Below are 19,378 nucleotides of genomic sequence, written 5' to 3' on the forward strand. Positions count from 1 at the left end.
GAGCAAATGGAAGCAATGTTTCTTCCAGAATGGCCCTGTACTTGAACTGGTTCAGGTTTCCATTCAGAACAACCAGGTCAGTTTTGCCCCCTGCATGAAAAGCAGCCCAAACGGTCACCCCACCACCTCCAGCTTGGACTCTTGGCACTATACAATCTTTGTTGTAGGCTTCATGCACTTGTCTGTGCACTCGGACGTGGCCATCTTGACGATAGACCAGAAATCTAGACTCGTCACTGAAGATCACGTGATTCCAGTGTCCTGGCTGCCATTGACGGTGCTCTCTGGCCCACTGCAATCGGCGCTGGCTGTGTTGTCTGGTCAGGCGTGGCTTTCTCAGGGGACGCCTGGCACGATAGCCTGCTTGAACCAGTCATTGGTTGACTAGCCTCTGGATACAGGCACATTTGTCAGTTGCTGCCACTCAGCCCTAAGCCGATTAGCTGACTTGGTACGGCCATTGCGGACTAACCGGTGCAGCTGGTGATCATCCCTCCTTGTGGTTCTGCGGGGACGTCCTGGCCTCGGTATTGGAGTAGGGACACCCCTCTGAGCATTTCGTTTCAGGATCTTTGACACCTGACCTTGAGTGATGCCATACTGCCGAGCAATAGCACGCTGTTTCATGCCGTAATTTCGTAAAGCCACCACTCCATGACAAACAGCATTGTCAAGTTGACGGACCATCTCCAGAGGAAGCGGCAATAACTTTTGGAGACGTGCAGCAGTTGTTTTCCACTAATACAGAACGCAACAACCCTTATATACCCGATTGTGAAGCCAATCGTCAAATGTACCTGTCCTTATATTTTGTCACGCCACCTGTGATATAATCCTGTTATTGACTTCTTGCTGCGAAAGACAATCAGTGACATGGTTCTTTCAATAAAGACATCACCGAAGGGTAAAATAAACTCACCAGATTGATATACTGAGTTCAGAAAGTAAAACCAAGTCAAGAAAAAAAAAAATTCCATATTAAATGCCAAGTCTGTATATGTATATTGTTACGTGTATGGGGGTAGGTGAAAGGATATCGTAGGGGAGGTAGGATTGTATAATTGTAGCATTGGCCGTGGACGCGTAGGAGAAATCTTGATGTACTTAAGTAGGGAAACTGTAGCTTAAGATTGTTTATGTGTTCTTCACATGGGGGGGTGAAGGCATGCTAATTAGTGTAGACATTTAGGCTAATTTTCCCCAATACGTGATTTTTCCCTCTGTAACTTTCCCTTTACGTTTGCTGACAAAACCATCCATAAAAGCCATCGTCAAACAACAACAACAACAACAACAACCACCGCCGACAAAAGCCAAGGAAGAGCCGGCCGGACTAATCCCGGCCTAAAGGACCTAATAGGTGAAACCCCACCCACGAGAGGCGGGGAAAGACCATAAGGCCACGCCCCGCCGTACGTGATTCGTCTGTGGGTTGTGGGCGGGGCAAGCCAGGAGGCCAAGGAGACGATTGGTTCTCAGGAGAAAAGCAGAAGATTGTGCTTGGTTGGTCTGACGGTCTGACGTCCTGAGGAACAGGATGCTCACCATTGTTTTGGTTCTGTGGGATCTTTAGTTTGCGAGGGAGGAGAGCGCGGACAGACAGCTTGGTGGAGGAGCAGGAAATTGTGCTTCATGGCAGAAAGGACCATAAGAGTGGAAATCAAAGGCCGTGGTTGAGGAAAAGGGATCGCGGGTAGTGCTTGCCTCCCGCCTCGTTGCCGAGCGCTTTTTGGCGCACGGCGTTCAATGCGTCGCCATCTTCCCGCCTGTGGTTTCAGCGGCATCGTCATCGCTGCCAGCCTCATCAAAAGTACTCGTTGGGATTACAGAGCTAAGTGCTGGCACTAAAAAGGAATCATTGTATTTTTATTATCTTTCCCCTTGTCTGTTTTCCTGTCAGCGTGTGTGGATCATCCTCAAAGTAGACATTAGTTTTTACCTCACCTTTCATTTTCACCTCTGGTTAATTTTTTTCTTTAATTCATTGTTACATTTTTCATTTGTCGTGTTTGTTTATTCGTTGTGGTTTCGGGTTAAACCAGTGTTTTATCGTTTGGATAAACGTCTCACAGCCTTACATCTCATGCGCGTCAGAACTGCCATTTTCGGCCTGCCGCCTCAGGAGTAAAAACGTTCGGCTGTTTGTCATCCAGCGGTCTTAATTGCTGGTGACAGGACAATATATATATATATACTTTCCCTCTACTCAAAAACGTTCTCACCGATTCCATAATTCACTTCATACCCGTTCAACATATCTCTTCATTTTACCTTCACGTTTGTTGCGTTTCTACTTGACTCGTCAAGAATCCTTTAACAACCACGAGGCTGTTGTCACATTGTCCGTCCATTCCTGCAGGCCCAAGCTGTTATGGCAAAGATCGGTTATCCCAGCATCTTCCGGAATGACACTTACCTGAATGAAGACATAGAAGCGGTCAGTGTCCCACCTTGACAAAAGCCCAATCAGAAGCGTTGCAGTTGTTGGTAAAGTACTTCTCGATAACACATCCGTGTCTAACGTCACTCCGCACATTCTCCTGCAGCTGCTCTTCACGAACGGCGACTACTTCGGGAATATCTTGCAGTGCCTGGAACACAAGTCACAGCAGAATTTCAAGTGGCTGCGCAAACCCGTGGTCAAGACTTGGTGAGTTCAACCCAATGAGATGCTGAGGCTAAAAAGGGGGTCACACACTTATTCGAATCCATAAACTGTTGCATGCAACCCAATTTGGAATGTTAGAAAGGTGTCTTTAATGGTTTCCGCATTCCATCACCTCCACCATTCTGATGGGGACATTGAGCCTGCTCTCCCATATCCGTGTAGTGGTTCATAGTCCGAGCCAAATTGCGACTTTGAGATATTTTCAATTCCTACCCCAGATTGTGCAACATTAGGTAGGGCCACAAGCTTTACCATGCATGGCCACCCGTGACTGCTCTGAAACTTGCCAATCCCTCAATAGCCCGTCCCCCATGCAGTGGAAGGTGTGTGTGTGTGTGTGTGTGTGTGTGTGTGTGTGTGTGCTTGTGTGTGTGTGTGTGTGTGTGTGTGTGTGTGTGTGTGTGTGTGCACGCGCATGTGTGTGTCCAGGACATAACTCTCACCATTTTAGCTTTTGTCATCAAATTTCAACACACATGAGAGAGAATATGGAGAAAATAATGAATAATTGGGTCAAAATGTTAGAGTAAAGTCCCAGTAAATAAAATAGGCCTTATCAGCCCGTCCTCCGCGCATCAGTGCGAGACCGTCATTTTTAGTATTATTTATTTGTTTTAAATTGTTTCAGTGTTTCTTTATTTATTTACCACTTGCAGGAGTACCCGGCGTTGCCGGGGAGGGGCAGGGGGGAAGCAGGAGAGGGAAGGGTGAGGAATGGAGTGGATGGAGTGGAAGGGGGAGGGGAGCGGGAGGTGAGGGAAGAGGGAGGGGAAAGATATACTCCATATACATATTTGGGGGGGGGGGGGGTGGCTTTAACAGGCCCCTCAGTTTTGGGGTAAGGGGGAAGGGAAGGAGGAAATAATTTCCCATGAAAAGAGTGCTTCATAACCTCAGTGTTGCCCAGGTAAAAACGGAAATTGTAATACCCTCTGCCACCATCACCAGGTGGTGCTACACGGTACACATTTACATAGATAATTTCCGCCCCTCTCCCAGTCCCCCACGCCCCCTCTTGAGGCCGCGGCCACATAGCCTATGTTACCCCCCAGACAAAGTTGTATTTGTATTTGTACCCTGAGTAAAGTATAAAAGCGTTTATAGCTGGAGCACCCGGCGTTGCTCAAGAGAAAAAGAAACATTAACACATTTAAAATGAGGGCAAATATAAATGGAAAAGTAATTACTTCCAAATCAGAATCCATCACAAATGTCAAATCATCATTTTACCTTTTCGTTGAATATATGCTGATGAATGTGCCGTTGGTCACGCTTCTGAGTTGAGTATGATGACGTTCAGGAAGAAGAAGCCTTACCACAAACTTCGAACCACTTCCGGAATTGTTTGATTTTTTGTGTTCAAAGGTCTGGTGATTGTTATTTATTTATTTATGCGAATGTGCACTTGTATATAACTGTCATTAATCAAAAAGGTTTAGGCAGTATAGAGTGATTTTTATTTTATTTTAATTTTTTTTTAAATCACAAAAATGTTTTAAAAAAAACAAACAAAAAAAACTTTTCTTTGCCTAAAACACTCCCAGGCACTCATTGATGAATCTCTGAAAGTTTGACGAAGATCCGTTCAGCCATCTCTGAGAAAAATGGTTACAAAACAACGGCTCTCTTATATATTAGATTTGAGCTTCAGCATACCTGTCCAGGAAATAACATTTTCTTACCATTTGACCTTTGTCATCAACTCTTCTAGAAACCCTAATGAGAATATTAAAAAAAAAAAAAAAAAAAAAAAAATTTCTTCAGCTGTTATTTTCGTCAAATTCAATTTGAGTACATGGACAAGGACGGGCTCTGCATTTTGAGATGCTTTCTAAAGTGCCTGCCCATGTTGTTCTGCACCAATAACACAAAGTTTAGTAAGCATTTTCATAAGCTCAACTCCATGCCCTTCATTTGACATTTTCCCCTTCCTCCTCAAGGTGGTCGACAAATCCAACGATCGTGAATGCTTTCTACAGCAGCTCCACCAACCAGATTCGTAAGTCAGTGTAAAATGTTAATCTTTTTTACGGTTGCAGCTCAGTGACACTTGGCATTAGGTGATGTGGAGTGCCTAAAGCACCTGTAGGGTTGCACCAGGCTTGTGCGATGCTTGACGCAAACCCAGACGGATGTACTCTGTCGTGGTGACCCAGCACCTGTCCGTGACAGGTGCATTGTTTAAGGTGATATCAAACCAAATTGCATGCTTTCTGCTCCTCGTGTAGGCTTTCCTGCGGGGGAACTACAGAAGCCATTTTTCTGGGGGAAGGAGTACCCCTTGTAAGTACCAACACCACCAGCAGTAGCACATCAAATGTCCCACTTTATAGAACCCCACAATACTTTCACACAAATACTTGAAAAGATCAAATGCAAAATGTGAATTACTGATTCTTTCATTTTTGAGGCAATGCTTTTTATCTTTTTTGTTAGAATGACCAAAAACTGTTAATCCCAAAACCAATGATCTTCAATGACCCAATCTTGGTTACCCACTCTTAATCTGAACACCCATCTCCATTCCTTCATCCCTCTGTTCTCTCCTCCGTGGAACTGTCTCCTTGCGTCTGTTGTCTTGTCTTGTCTTGTCGGCCTCTCTGCAGACTTCCAAGAGTGCTGCCCATCTTCACCTCATCTTTCTACTCTCACTTGACCCCCTTGCACTCACACCTCTTTCCTTCCATTCACTCATCCACTCATGTGTGACATATTTATCTCCCCCATTCCCTTTTGATCTCCTGACAGTTTGTGAACCAACTACCCTCTGCCAATTGGCTCCTCAATGAGACTACATTTTTGGTTAGAAAATTAGATGATTTCAAAAGGTTGCAAAATTCCTCTCGTAGGTAATCTCTTAAAACTGTTCAACGAGAGAATGCTAACGGAATGTGTCATAACAATAAAATACCTAGAGCAATGCGACTGTGTCGCCAATATGCCTCCGCATAGTCCCTGCGTGTGCCAATGGGTAGGTGCCCTCGTTCACTGTCCTGAAAATAAACACGTTTTATTTAAATCCTTTCAGCTGTTTCAAGTATCACATTTTTACCAGACAGGACAGGTTTCACATCGATTGGTGAAGCGCTTTCAGAGAAGGGATTTTTTAAAATATCGGCTTTCAAGCTAATATGGCTGCCAAACCACGTGATATATGACCTTTAAAAAGTTTGCACTCTGCACATGTATGGGGAGCGGATCACGTTTGTGAAGTTTCGTGTTGATCGGATAAGGTTTGTTTTTCTATCCAAGATGGCTGCCAAATCACATGACCTATGACGTCATCATTTTCAAACTATATGCAACAATGGTGTTCGATGACATTTTAAAATTTTCGCATCAATAGGGTACGCGGTTTCAGAGATATCATTATTTAATATTTCCCTTCAATCCAATATGGCTGCCACTCCATGTGACCAAAAACGTTTTCGTGATCAACTTTTAATTGCCATGTCTAGTCAATGATACACGTACAGTTTCGAATCAATCAATTTGGTGGTTTTGGAAAAGATGTTTTTTTTGAGGTTTTAGGTTAAATCAAAAATGGCTGCCAAACCATGTTACCTATGATGTCATAAGTTTCATAATTCAATACAAATGGGTATAAATGACAAACAATTATCATGTGACATGGCTCCATGTGACATGGCTTTTAATCTCTACAAAAATTAATTGAGAGGTCAAAAACTCTTGCCTTCCTGCCCCGGACCACAGATCTCTCAGCTATGGAGCCATTGGTGTCATTGTCGGCCATGAACTCACTCACGCCTTCGATAATAATGGTATGGCATTCGCGGAGCACACAACTCTGTAAAAACAAGAAAGAACCCTCAGAGATTGCAGACCCTCACCAGCACTTGTTCTGTGTGGTATATTGTGTGTGGTGGTGGTGTTTGTGTACATGTGGTGTATAGATGATGCATTGACAAGAGATTTGTAGTTCATCAGCGGACAAACAGACATTTTCGGTTTCATTGTATATAGATTCACATTCCAATCAAATGCATTTTATAGACGTACATGTTTTATAGATGCGGGTATTTTATTGACTGGACGTATTTTTATGGCACATACTTTATAGATGAACTTATGTTCTTAATACACATACTTTATACGTATATGTACTCCCATCCTTCATAGACATACTCCCATTGTAATAGTACATACTTTATCGACGAACTCGCATTCTAATTGCACAAACTTTATAGATGTGCTGGCATTGTAACATTACGTACTTTATAGACATACTCATGATTGTGCATACTTTATAGAGGTACTGGGTGAAAAAAACGATAACGTGTAATACTGGCTATCACCAAGTGTTTTTTTTTTAATTATTATTTTAATTTTATGCATACATAGTTATTATTTTATTTATGTTATTAATTATTATTTTATTTTATGGCTCATGGATGGGGTTGTACCAGTAGACTGAATGGATCAGCACAAAACGATCAAAGAGGTGAGGAAACACCAACAAAGCAGAGAGGGAGGAAACACCTACTTTATAGCACGTTCTATGCACACAAACAAATAAACAAATTTAAAAAAAGATGTCATGCCGAGCACGATACTTGCGAAATCCCTAAATAAAATTAGACATTAAAAATAATTGGCATTTGAATTCACAGGCCAAAAATGCAAATCCTGGTCAAATTTCAAGTCAATTGGATGAAAATTGAGGATTTTCGAAATTTGATAAGGTTGTTGACCTTTGGCCTATGTTGACCTTTTGACCTCAAAATAAAAAGGCTTTTTCCTTATGACCAACTCCACCATTTGGTGACGTTTTGTGAAGATCGGTTTAAAATTATGACCTGTAGGCGATAATAGGCGAGAGGTCAGACAAAACCAAGAAAGACGTCGTGCAGAGCACGATACTTGCACAATCCAACCCCCCACCTAAAAAAGGTTGCCATCAATACATCAAAATGTCAATTTCATCAAGATTTGAATTGCCGATCTTCAACAAATCTCAGGTCGATCGGATGAAAATGGATTATTTTTCAGATGAAAATTGATGGTTTTAGAAATTTGACCTTGAGTTAACCTTTGACCTTTTGACCTCAAAAATAGTTGCTTTCCCAATTCAGTGACCCGATTTGCAAATCCTGTTAAACTTCCAAGTCAATCGGATGAAAAAGGACGATTTTAGAAATTTGACCTCAAGGTGACCTTTGACCTTTGACCTCAAAATCAATCGGCTTCTCAGTACAAATACAATGGTCGGTTTGGAATTGTAACCTGTAGGTGATAGACAGAAACAGACAGACAAACAGACAGAATACTAAAGTCGACCGACCAATATTCTTGAAAAATGTTCGATTTTGTAAGTAACAAGCGTTACGCCCATCGTTGAAGTGATGTGAGTTGACAAAGTGGAAGACGCAAGGCGGCCATCTTGGATTTTGACGTGGCGACCCAATTTTCAATAGCATTCTTCCTTATGCCTAGATACACCCACACACCAGATTAGAAGTTAGTAGTTCGTTTATTTTTCAAGATATTTCGCTCACAAGGTTCAGGCATATATATGGTGGCGGCCATCTTGGATTTTGACGTGGCGACCCAATTTTCAATAGCGTTCTTCCTTATGCCTGGATACACCCACACAACAGATTAGAAGTTGGTACTTCGCTTATTTTTCAAGATATTCCACTCACAAGGTTCAGACATACATGGCGGCGGCCATCTTGGATTTTGACGTGGCGACCCAATTTTCAATGGCGTTCTTCCTTATGCCTGAATAGATCGACACACCAGATTAGAAGTTGGTACTTCGCTTATTTTTCAAGATATTCCGTGCACAAGATTCAGACATACATGGCGGCGGCCATCTTGGATTTTGACGTGGCGACCCAATTTTCAATAGCATTCTTCCTTATGCGTAGATACACCCACACACCAGATTAGAAGGTAGTAGTTCGTTTATTTTTCAAGATATTTCGCTCACAAGGTTCAGACATATATATGGTGGCGGCCATCTTGGATTTTGACATGGCGACCCAATTTTCAATAGCGTTCTTCCTTGTGCCTAGATACACCCACACACCAGATTAGAAGTTGGTACTTCGCTTATTTTTCAAGATATTCCGCTCACAAGGTTCAGACATACATGGCGTCAGACATACATGGCGGCGGCCATCTTGGATTTTGACGTGGGTTGCACCCACACACCAAATTAGAATTCGGTCCTTCGCTTACGCATGCACGGACGCACGCACGCACGCACGGACGCAATGCACACATGGACGGAGGGGAAAACCATAGTCCCCCTTTCGGTCCGCAGTGCGACGGGGGACAACAAAATGACCGAATCGATCAACATTCTGTACTTTTCATTTGGTCGGTCGTTCGCCAAGAATTTAGAAATTCATTTAGTCAAATAACAAACCCAAATGTAACAGCCTCTCCCTTGGTGAGTGTAACAAGCACCTTGATGGCATGAAATGTCAGTACAGCCAATAATTAGCGGAGAGCACATGGAAAAGGCAGGTATGCTCGGAGGCCAACAATTAATTTCTGAACCGTTTCATTCTACTGGGAAGGGTGAGGGGAGCAGTAATCATCATTCATTGAGCCTAATGAGGCTGCAACATTTATGTTTATAGTGTTTACAACTCAGAAGGGAGCAGCAGATGCATTGTGATCATGAACCCAATTTGCTCGTACCTCGCAGGGATGGAAATTGGCCCAGACAGAAGATCGAAGGTACTACAGGTGATGTACACCATGGGATCTCAAACATCCATATTCTATCGCAGGCAGACAGAAAGGCCAGCTCGAGTGTCTCTTACTTGGAGTTAGCTTGCAGCATGATAGTGTCCCCAGCACAGCAGGTGACAGGTTTTTACTTTGACCCAATACATCTGGAATTGAACCCAGAAACCTATAGTTCAGAGGTAAGCACACTACCTACAAGGTAGTTAATATCAGAGAATAAATGCCTCATTGCAGAATACATCTATCTATAATTCCATTAATCTCTGTGTGTATGTGTGTATGTGTGTATGCGACAACGATTTCTCGACAACTACCGGTCCGATATACTTTAAACTTGCCAGGTATATTGCTGGGGACCCGAGGATGTGCCTTTTCAAGGTTTGAAATTAATCGGACAAGTACTTACCGAGCTATGGCGATTTAGCCGTTCGCCGTTCGCTTTGGCGTTGCGAATGGACCAAACCATTTCATGTAAATAGAGGGGGGGGTTCTGTGGTCGTTGCGAATGAACCAAACCATTTCATGTAAATAGAGGGGGGGGATTGTCACTGTACTCGCAAGCCGTTCGCCGTTCGCTTTGGCGTTGCGAATGGACCAAACCATTTCATGTAAATAGAGGGGGGGGATATAATTTTAGATAGATATATAGTACGGGCATATATATAGTACGGGCATGCCCTAGTATCTATTAAATACACAACATTACAACTATCAATAGTCGAGTGGAACAGCACACCCAAACTTTTAAAAATGAACTTCCAAACCTACATATCTTTCTTGCACTGCGAAGCGGTACATGCTTTCCAAAGGTGTGCGCCAGGTATTTAAACACAGTTGTAGCAAGGAGGCCATGAGATAAAAAGCTGGCTGTCCTTCAATATGGAATAGTTATATTGACTGCCAGAAATTCAAGACATTCGTATCCCATTGGGCCTTCCAAAATCACCTCTGTATGTTAGCCTTCAGGAAATGGAAAAATTCGCAGGTGACACCAATCGTGAAAAGAGGACAGGGAAGCCAATATATTCATGACCATCACAGTTTGCTCTCCAATCTTTATGGCCTCAGTGTAACTTGCGAATAAGCACCAAAGTGTTCGTAAGGAAAAGGCAGCACACACACCAACACACAGAGAGAGATGGGTTTAAGAAAATGATGGGATTGAGTCAATCGGACAAATGCAGGTTTTTTGGAGTGGAAGCAGAAAGTACCAGCCACCTCCTTTCGGGATGTAAATAAACTCACGTCAGAGCAGTTGTACACAGAAAGACATGACACCGTCTAGAGTAATCCACTGGCACATTTGTAAACATTTCAACATTCCAGTCCCAGAACAATCATGGAAACACAAACCAAACTCAATCCTTGAATATGAACATATAGTGCTCACGCATCACAAGATGATCCCATCAAGTGTGGACATTGCAAGCGGAGCAATGCGTCCGGACATAGTGCTCAAACACCATCCGCCTGCTCTATTGGGTGTGTGGAGCTCAGAGTTTTAAACAGACAACCGACAGGGGTCACAACCAAAGAGAGAATGAATTTGAGGGAGTGTAAGAAAGAGCGAGATAGAGATAAAATTGGAGGTGATATTCTGGAACATACAAGAACGATTGCGATTTTCTTATCAATCTGGTGCAGAGCAGTACAATGCAATCTGCCATGTTCACAGGTTGTGTGGATAGTGGTTGGGCCTTCAGTGGAGGTTAGCTGGGAAATAAGTAAGGGTACCTGATGAATGAGCAATCGCGTACAAAAATGGAAACATATCAGGTGTGGTGTCGGTGTTTCTACCTCCATTATAAGCCACATAAGCCCAAGGACAATGTTGCGACACGGAGAATGCTGGGAGCTATTAAACAGTCTGCTGTCTTCGCTGCCTTTTTGATAAATCCTTGGTTGGAACAAGGTTAAGGGAGTTTTCCCTTACAGCAAACAGATAGTGGGACCAACTTGAACATCATTCGGCAACATCTGCAGCTGCAGCCTGAGAGTGAGGCGCTAATGCTGGGTCGGTCAGACTTTGTGCTTTTTCCCATCTTTGAGCCAGTAACCCTGGAGAGCAGAGGACACTCCAGCCTTGCAGTTATTCAGGACAAAACAGAGAGCATCATTTACAGATTACAAGCCTTGCTCAAGTGGTGCTGACATGGGCACCACGGGTTGCTTTTGAAAGTGGGGAAAGGTCGTTGCATTTGCCAAGGCCAGGCAGCCCATTGCCTACATGGTACTGCCCCCTGCCACCATCTGCCTACTCTATTTGGCATGGAGCTCAGAGTTTTAAACAGACAATCGACAAGGGTCACAATGATGGTTCAGGGGTCACGCGTGCACTTGAGAGACATTCACTCCCATTTTCAATTCCTGCAATGAGGGATTGCATCGGAAAAAGCAACTAATTAATAGAAAATAAACAAATGATAAACATTTAAGTGAGTTTCCCATTCTGGTGTGGCATCAGCAATAGATGCTGTGTCGTGCAGTGCTTTGGGAGAAGAGATTTCAAGCTATCTATCCAAGACCCGTCGACTTGCTTGCGGACATTGAAGAATGCATGCTTCCTTTGGCAAAGAGCAACTTATTGGGCCTTCGGAAGGTTCTCTGGCCATATTCAAAACGTCCCTTTTCAAGTAAAGCACACGGTAGACCATCTTGCTTGTACAACTTCAAAGGCTCCACGATTGGTGATCATCCTATCAAAAATTGGATCAGGGGAGCCCTACCCAATTAATTATTTTATGCAGTCCATAAATGTAACATTTGTGATCACAATTATTTCCTACATGAGGTTTCGCTCCAGTTCTTTTTACTCGATGGATTTTTTTTTTCACGAGCAAACTGTCCATAATGCTTTCAATCACAAGTCGCACGTTCGGTATGCAAAAACATTTGAAATTACCCACAATGCACGAGGTGATCTGAGGTCACCATTCTCCCTACCTTCCCACAGGACGAAAGTACAACAAGGATGGGAACCTCAACCAGTGGTGGAGCAACACGTCCATCACTGCCTTCAGAGAAAAAGCCGAGTGCATGGTCGAGCAGTATAATGAATACCACTGGCACACAGCTGGGATGGATGTAAGGCTGATAGAGTGTATTCTTCAATCAATATAATCATTTAAAAATCCTGTTTAAAGTGCAAATCATGAAAATCGCTCACAAGTACATGGACAAGCTGGTACGCCCTTGCTTGAATCGAGACGAATAACTTTTACCACCTTTCCTACCCTCTCTCTATAGCTCAGAGGAAACAAGACCATAGGAGAAAATATTGCTGACAATGGCGGGCTGCGTGAATCCTTTCGGGTAAGTCATTTCGGACATTATTCTGCATTCACCAGTCCAACAGAGCTAGGGTTTGGTCCTAGACACAATTTTCATATTGTCCATCAGACATCCCTTGTTGGTGTAGTTACAGCAAATGATAGGAGTACAAAAACAAGCTTATCAAATGTTTTAGTCTGACTTATCAATCGCACTCTCCTGACACGTGGATCAGGGGAGCTCTACGCAATTAATTACATCCATAAATTTGACATTTGTGATCACAATTATTTCCTACTTGATTATGATGATTATGCGACTTGATTGATTGCGATTTGGCTCTGATGATTTGACTGCATTCCTTATATGTTACACAATCGTTCACCGATGCTGGCGAGGCCTGGGATATCTATGCCAGCATGGCCCGGGACACCGCTGTCTAGGACACCACTGCCCACATGGCCCTGGACACAGCTGGTGGCACGGCCCGGGACACCGTTGTCTGGGACAACCACTGCCCACATGGCCCTGGACACAGCTGGTGGCACGGCCCGGGACACCGTTGTCTGGGACACCACTGCCCGCATGGCTCGGGACACAGCTGGTGGCACGGCCCGGGACACCGTTGTCTGGGACACCACTGCCCACATGGCCCTGGGCACAGCTGGTGGCACGGCCCGGGACACCGCTGTCTGGGACACCACTGCCCGCATGGCTCGGGACACAGCTGGTGGCACGGCCCAGGAAACCGCTACCTACGTGACCATGCAGAGCGATTTATCTGCACTTTTATATTGGATGCAAGTTAAACTGCTAATTTTAACCCAAATCTACAAAAGTTAAACTGCTGAGCTCTCAAGAAACTTTATCCACACATCTCTCACAGCATGAGGCTGTTGCAAAGAAGCAATTGCAGCCCTAATTTCGACGATGATGCAGACTTCTTAAACCTTAAAGAACTCCTCCGATTTGTTGTCCTACCACCGGGAGAGCTAACTGCCGCACCCCAGCGATGGTGTGCAACTTTAACGATGAAACACCTTACGTTGTTTACCATAACTCTCCGTACCATACCATACTGTTTACCATACATACGTGTTTACCATAACTGTTTTGCTGACCTCTCCTGTTACATGCAGCAGTATGCTGACATACTGCTGCATGTAACAGGAGAGGTCAGCAAAACAAAAAGCTTGTAACTATACTACGCACAAGACAAATCAAAAAGCGGTAAGGGTGCCAGCTTGGGATCCTAGGATCCTGGGTTCGAATCCCGGTCGATCGGTGAATTAACACCAGGGGGGTTGACTCAGCCTGTCGACCTTCCGAGGTCGGCAAATTGAGCACCAGTTCACTGGTAATTCCCTGTGTGTCGCAAGAGGCGACCAACAGGGTTGGCGGCAGGACGGGCATCGGCCATAAAACATTGCTTCAAAAAGGGGACCATGGTGACCCAAAAAGGCCAACCCCCACTCTGCGCGGAAAAATGATCTCTAAAGGCGGTTCCTTCCATTGTATTTCTTCCAATTTGATGGTTTTTGCACACATTGTTCCTGCTTTTTCACACGAATGGAAGGTTAATTCGAGTATATAGAAATATCTTCAAATGGAATTTCTAGCAGAAAGTTCACCTCCAGATCGTGATCAAGTTGGCTTTGAGGCCGAGTCGCATAACGGCGCCCCTGTTCTCGAATTGTCCACAAAGGAGTCCACACACAATGTGACGGCATCACATTTTCCTGTCAATCCTTTCACTAAATTGTTGCTGCATAATTTGGAGATGACAGGAAGCAATTTGTGAGTGAAGACTCACCAATATAAAGTTATGAAAACAAGAGTGAATGGATTCCTTCAAGGTGAAAGGTTGTTGGAACTTTTGTAGCAAATGATCAATCGCAGTGCATCGAAACAATCACTTAGGCGTATTTTTTTTAATGTGGAAGATGGAATAAATTCCTCATCACATCCCATAGGAGCAGTGTTTGAAGTGCAGTTGGTGGACATTGTCTGCAAATACCTGAGTCGATCAGGATGACTGGTTCCAGATCTTGAGAAAGGGTGAATGCTAAATTGCAATAAGATGTTGTTGTGAAAACACCAGGTGGCAACACCAGTCATCAATAACCATGAACCAAACCCCAGTGGTAGACAAACTTCTTCAAAGTATTTGGTATTTTCCATTGTCTCAAATGACTGGAAGGTATCCCCTTTGCAGGCATATCGCCGCTGGGTGCGTGAGGAACGAGGAGGCAGAGAGGAGGACCCTTTGCCTGGCTTGCCCTTCACACACAATCAACTCTTCTTCATTAGTTATGCACATGTAAGTCTCCTAAGAGTTCTCAATTGCACTCACACTCGCATTTACATTCCGGTGATACCTGGATCATCACACTACTTTACTCCCTACACTCTTTGTTTCATCTATCTTACTAGAATTCACCAAATGTCCGTCCGTCTGTCTGTCTGTCTGTCTGTCTGTCCGTCCGTTCGAAGGTACCGTAAAAACTGCTGAACCGATCGCAAAGATATTTTGGGTGGGTAATCCTGGCATCTCCAGGAGTAAAATAGGCTATTTAGTTTTCCCAATTTCAGCTTTGGTCTCCAGCATTCTCAGGTTTGGACTCCCGCATAACATTCGCGTTCGCATAACGTTCATTGTGACGATGTTCTCATTGTGACGATGTATGTGCTCACGGTAGTGTTTGACGTGACGGTGTGAACGTAATTTCGTAATGTTTTTCGTTTCGTAATCCTTTAATGAACGTTTAATGTTTAATGAACGTTTAATGTTTAATGAACGTTTAATGCCCTTCGATGTCCGGGGCCGCGCTACACTGGACGGGCCAGCGTGTACCTTGCCCTTCGCCGTCAGGCTTGGGTAAACCGCTGAGCCCCATCCGTGATGGGGACTGGGGCTTGAGACAGTGTCCTTCATTAAAAGTACAATAAACGCTGTCTCCATCGATCTTGCAAAGGCCGTAACAGCCGTAACGTTTAATCTCTACATGAGAGAATTCCACATAGCTATTTGGGCGGTGAATATGCTAACAGATCGCTGTCTCCATCGATCTTGCCAAGGCCGTAACAGCTATCGGCTCAAAATCCTTTTAACTGTTGATTTGGTACAGTTACACGTATCGGGAATTTGGTACACGTATCGGGAGTACATACGACATAGCGATTGTGAACACTATTATCGATCACGATTCACAATCACGATCATCACGATCATAGTGTATCGATCACGATTTGAAACACGATGGAATAATATTTACTGATATGAACAGTGATGTGGCTTTTATTGAAATTCTAAAGATACTGTCTAGATTTTGATGATTTGTTTGTGATATGATTCAACGGATGTTTATATGAATCGTTAAAAATATAAAAACCTTCAATTTCTGATATTTTGCCTTTTCATTTGGGCTTCCCAATTGGAGCCCCACCCATAGGGCGGGTACCGTTGCTAGTTTGCTTAATTTACTGTGGTGTTTGCCTTCGTTTGTGGTTTCGGAATAAACCCGTGTCTCATATCCGTTCAGCTAAACATCTCGTATCCCTTCATCCCTCACGTATTATAAGCTAGTTCGCCATCCGTCTCGGCTGATCTTCATCGGCTGGGGACCACGTCACAATATGTTGAGGATTCTTCGAGCCTTGCATGATTTGGACATGAACACGTTGTTATCCCTTGTGTGGTCCACGTGTGCAGGTGCGTTGTAGTTCACATAGGGAAGGCAGTGCTCGCTATCAGATCCTCGGTGGAGTCCACAGCCCACCAAAGTACAGGTAAGTGGTTATTTTCGTACCACAAGCCTGACATCAACACCTGCATTCGTCAATCACCAACATCGCCCAGACTATGTTCTATCTACTGTGTTTACGTCACAGGGTCATTGGTGGGATGAGCAACTTTGAAGAGTTCGCAAAAGCATTCGGTTGCGCGGCAGGAACCACCATGAACCGAGGCTCGCGATCATGTCGCATTTGGTGATTCCGAAAGGCGGAAGTCTTCGGAGAGCAAGAGGAATTAGGAGGATGGACAAAGTGTCAACATCAGTGATTGCAAAAGTATTATTTTGTGCAAAAGTATCTGAGACAATCCTGACCTCATGCTCACAAGAAGAGACCGTTTGAAAATTGTGTTTGTGTGGTTATTGGTGGCCAAAAAAAACTGGATTTTCAGATTTCCTTAAATTTATTTTTTAAACCAAAGATTTGTGAAAACACAGCTTGATAATCCAGGAAATATGTGGTCTCGAGTCGCTTTTTGGTCTTCTTTGCGGAGAAAATGCCACCGGTGACGTAACAAATGACGACGAGTTGACAATCCCACTTATCCCATTTTCCATCCCCCAAGCCTCGATTCCAAATCCAGATATTAAGCATAATCTTTGCGATTTATATCATGTATTCGGTGTTTGTGTCGTTATCCAGAAATGAATTTAGATTTTTATAGTCCATAATTAACCTTTTTACCAAACTTTAGTGGCATTTTCTCCGTTCGACTCGGGGGTAACGAGGTGGTGATGAAACGGGGTCGTCGTTTTACTGCTATAAGCACCAGGAAATAAATAAATAAATACACGTTTATAAGTAAGTAAATACATTTGTGTACATCCTCCTCGATTCAACAGCCTTTCGAACTACCAGCATCAGCAATCTGGGACATCACCGAAGGTACTTTTTTACGTGCTATGGCAAAATATTTCTCCAACCACACATGGAAGTCACGGTGTGCGGTTTTGTTTTTAATGTTATTACAATATTTCACTTTGAAAAATTATTACCCTCGCCTGAGTAGAGGGTATCGCATTTGAGTCCGTTTGTTTGTTTGTCTGTTTGTTTGTTTGTCCGCACAGAAAAAAATATGATTTTCTCTGCAACCGTTGGTCCGATTGACAGGAAATTTTCACCATAGGTGCAACTCCACCTGTATAATTTTTTAATAATGACGTCAAAGTTCACGTGTTATGGGCGCCATCTTGAAAAAAAACGAAAAATTTTGCACCTCTATATCTCCGAAAGCACGGCATAGAAAAAATTGAGACATGGTTCATTGTAAAGAACATTTCATGTGGAATAAAATATGTTGATGACGTCATAGGTGACTCCATTATTACCTCATAATTTGACAAGTCCAAAACTTCATCGATCAAGATGAAATTTCTTGAGCATCATCTCGGGATAAATTGGTGGAGAAAAAAAAACGATGACATCATCGGTCACGTCGTTCGGCCGCCACATTTGTTTTAACAAAAGCCTTCAACCACTGAAAACACGTCCTGGCGAGGGTCTGCAATCTGATTGCTCTTTATTGTTCAGTAATGCATTTTGGTGAAATAAATATATTTCTGAGGTTATTTCCTGTTCGTTTCATTGCCTCTTTCTCCACTGGATCTACTGGGTTGAGCGTTCAAGGCGTAGGTGGGTTTGTGCGTAGGTGGGTAGACGTGCTGGGAGGCTCAGCTGGAGTGAAACTGGAATAACCGAGCTGAACCGACCATTCAGCTCAATTCTAATCTGTGAATCAAGGACTGCCTGCGACCCTGGCTACAATATTGCAAGTAATAGGGTGCATCAGAGATCGGTACTCGGTTAAAGCCAACAGGGTTTTAGGTTGCATTCGTAGGGGGATGAATTACACATAAAAAGAGGTAATGTTAATACTGTGCAGGAATTTAATGAGGACTCATGTAGAAGTGTTCGATTTTGGTCACCACATGTGAGTAAGGTCATACGCTAAACCCTCTCTATGGCAGCTAAGAGTGAGAAGAATGATTCCTGACCTACCTAGACTAACCTTCAACTGAGCGGTTGAAGGAGACAGGACATGATTGAGATGTTTAAGATAATGAAGGGAAAAGACAGAATAAATACTTTCAGTAGATTGGTCAGCGACAGGACTTGGGGCCATAGCCTGAGAGTGAAGGAGAGGAGAGTTAGGATGTCGGTGAGGCACGGCTCCTTCATTCAGAGTAGTCAGTCAATGGAATGATCTTCCTAGAAATGTTTAAGATAATGAAAGGAAAAGACAGAATAAATACTCCAGAAAAACAGAATAAAGACAGAAAAGACAAATACCCCCCACCTGCCCTCCTCCAAAATAGGTATTTGCTTTCTTTCCGGAACAACACAAACGAAACGATTTCGATGTAACTTGACCACAACCTTCATCACCCGTGATGCTGCAACTAAAAGTCCTGTTTTCACCAAACTTTTTAGAACTCCTGAGGACCAAGGCCTCCTCTGACTTGCAAATCCCATCAAAAAATTACGATTTTGGGATCGCTACTTTTTACTTCTTCTCAAAATGTTAGCAAAAATCACATTAGTCTGTCCACAAATGTTAGTGTTAGCGTTATTGGGTAACAACTTAATTTAAATTGAATATTATATTTTGACTGTGAATCGGAAAACAAACCTGCAGTTCAGCATGACTTTGGCTCTGAATTCGTCCTGATCCCACATGCACCTGGAGAGGAGTGATATAATTATTTTACTCCGCCTGCCTGACAGTCAAACAAAATTCAAAATTATTCCAAACAGACTTACTGTTTTTAAGGATGCCATTAAGGACACAAACAGGCACTAATAACTAATGTAATGTGTTAAATAAGGTGGTGTATAAGACACTGCATTAACGGCGCTAAACTTCTGGATTTTTTGATGCGACTGTTAAAATGTACTGTATTTTATTTCAGTTGAATTATATAC

At 43.3% G+C, this 19,378-nt stretch overlaps 1 protein-coding gene across 3 annotated transcripts in view; it reads left to right on the forward strand.

The window, feature by feature from the left end:
• The window catches only part of PHEX (phosphate regulating endopeptidase X-linked), a 92,281-nt gene extending 74,257 nt beyond the window's left edge, over positions 1–18,024 (forward strand). For all 3 annotated transcript variants that reach the window (XM_068135833.2, XM_078768241.1, XM_068135835.2), the window contains 10 exons: positions 2,360–2,437; positions 2,547–2,650; positions 4,609–4,667; positions 4,897–4,951; positions 6,383–6,450; positions 12,345–12,475; positions 12,638–12,703; positions 14,877–14,981; positions 16,374–16,450; positions 16,553–18,024. In XM_068135833.2, the coding sequence (XP_067991934.2) occupies positions 2,360–2,437; positions 2,547–2,650; positions 4,609–4,667; positions 4,897–4,951; positions 6,383–6,450; positions 12,345–12,475; positions 12,638–12,703; positions 14,877–14,981; positions 16,374–16,450; positions 16,553–16,655 (846 nt within the window). In that variant the 3' untranslated portion in view covers positions 16,656–18,024. The remainder of the gene's footprint in view (positions 1–2,359; positions 2,438–2,546; positions 2,651–4,608; positions 4,668–4,896; positions 4,952–6,382; positions 6,451–12,344; positions 12,476–12,637; positions 12,704–14,876; positions 14,982–16,373; positions 16,451–16,552) is intronic.
• The last annotated feature ends 1,354 nt before the right edge of the window (positions 18,025–19,378 follow it).

Source organism: Myxine glutinosa, chromosome 14 (genome assembly GCF_964187855.1).
Source record: "Myxine glutinosa chromosome 14, kmMyxGlut1.1, whole genome shotgun sequence".
Lineage (NCBI taxonomy): Eukaryota > Metazoa > Chordata > Myxini > Myxiniformes > Myxinidae > Myxine > Myxine glutinosa.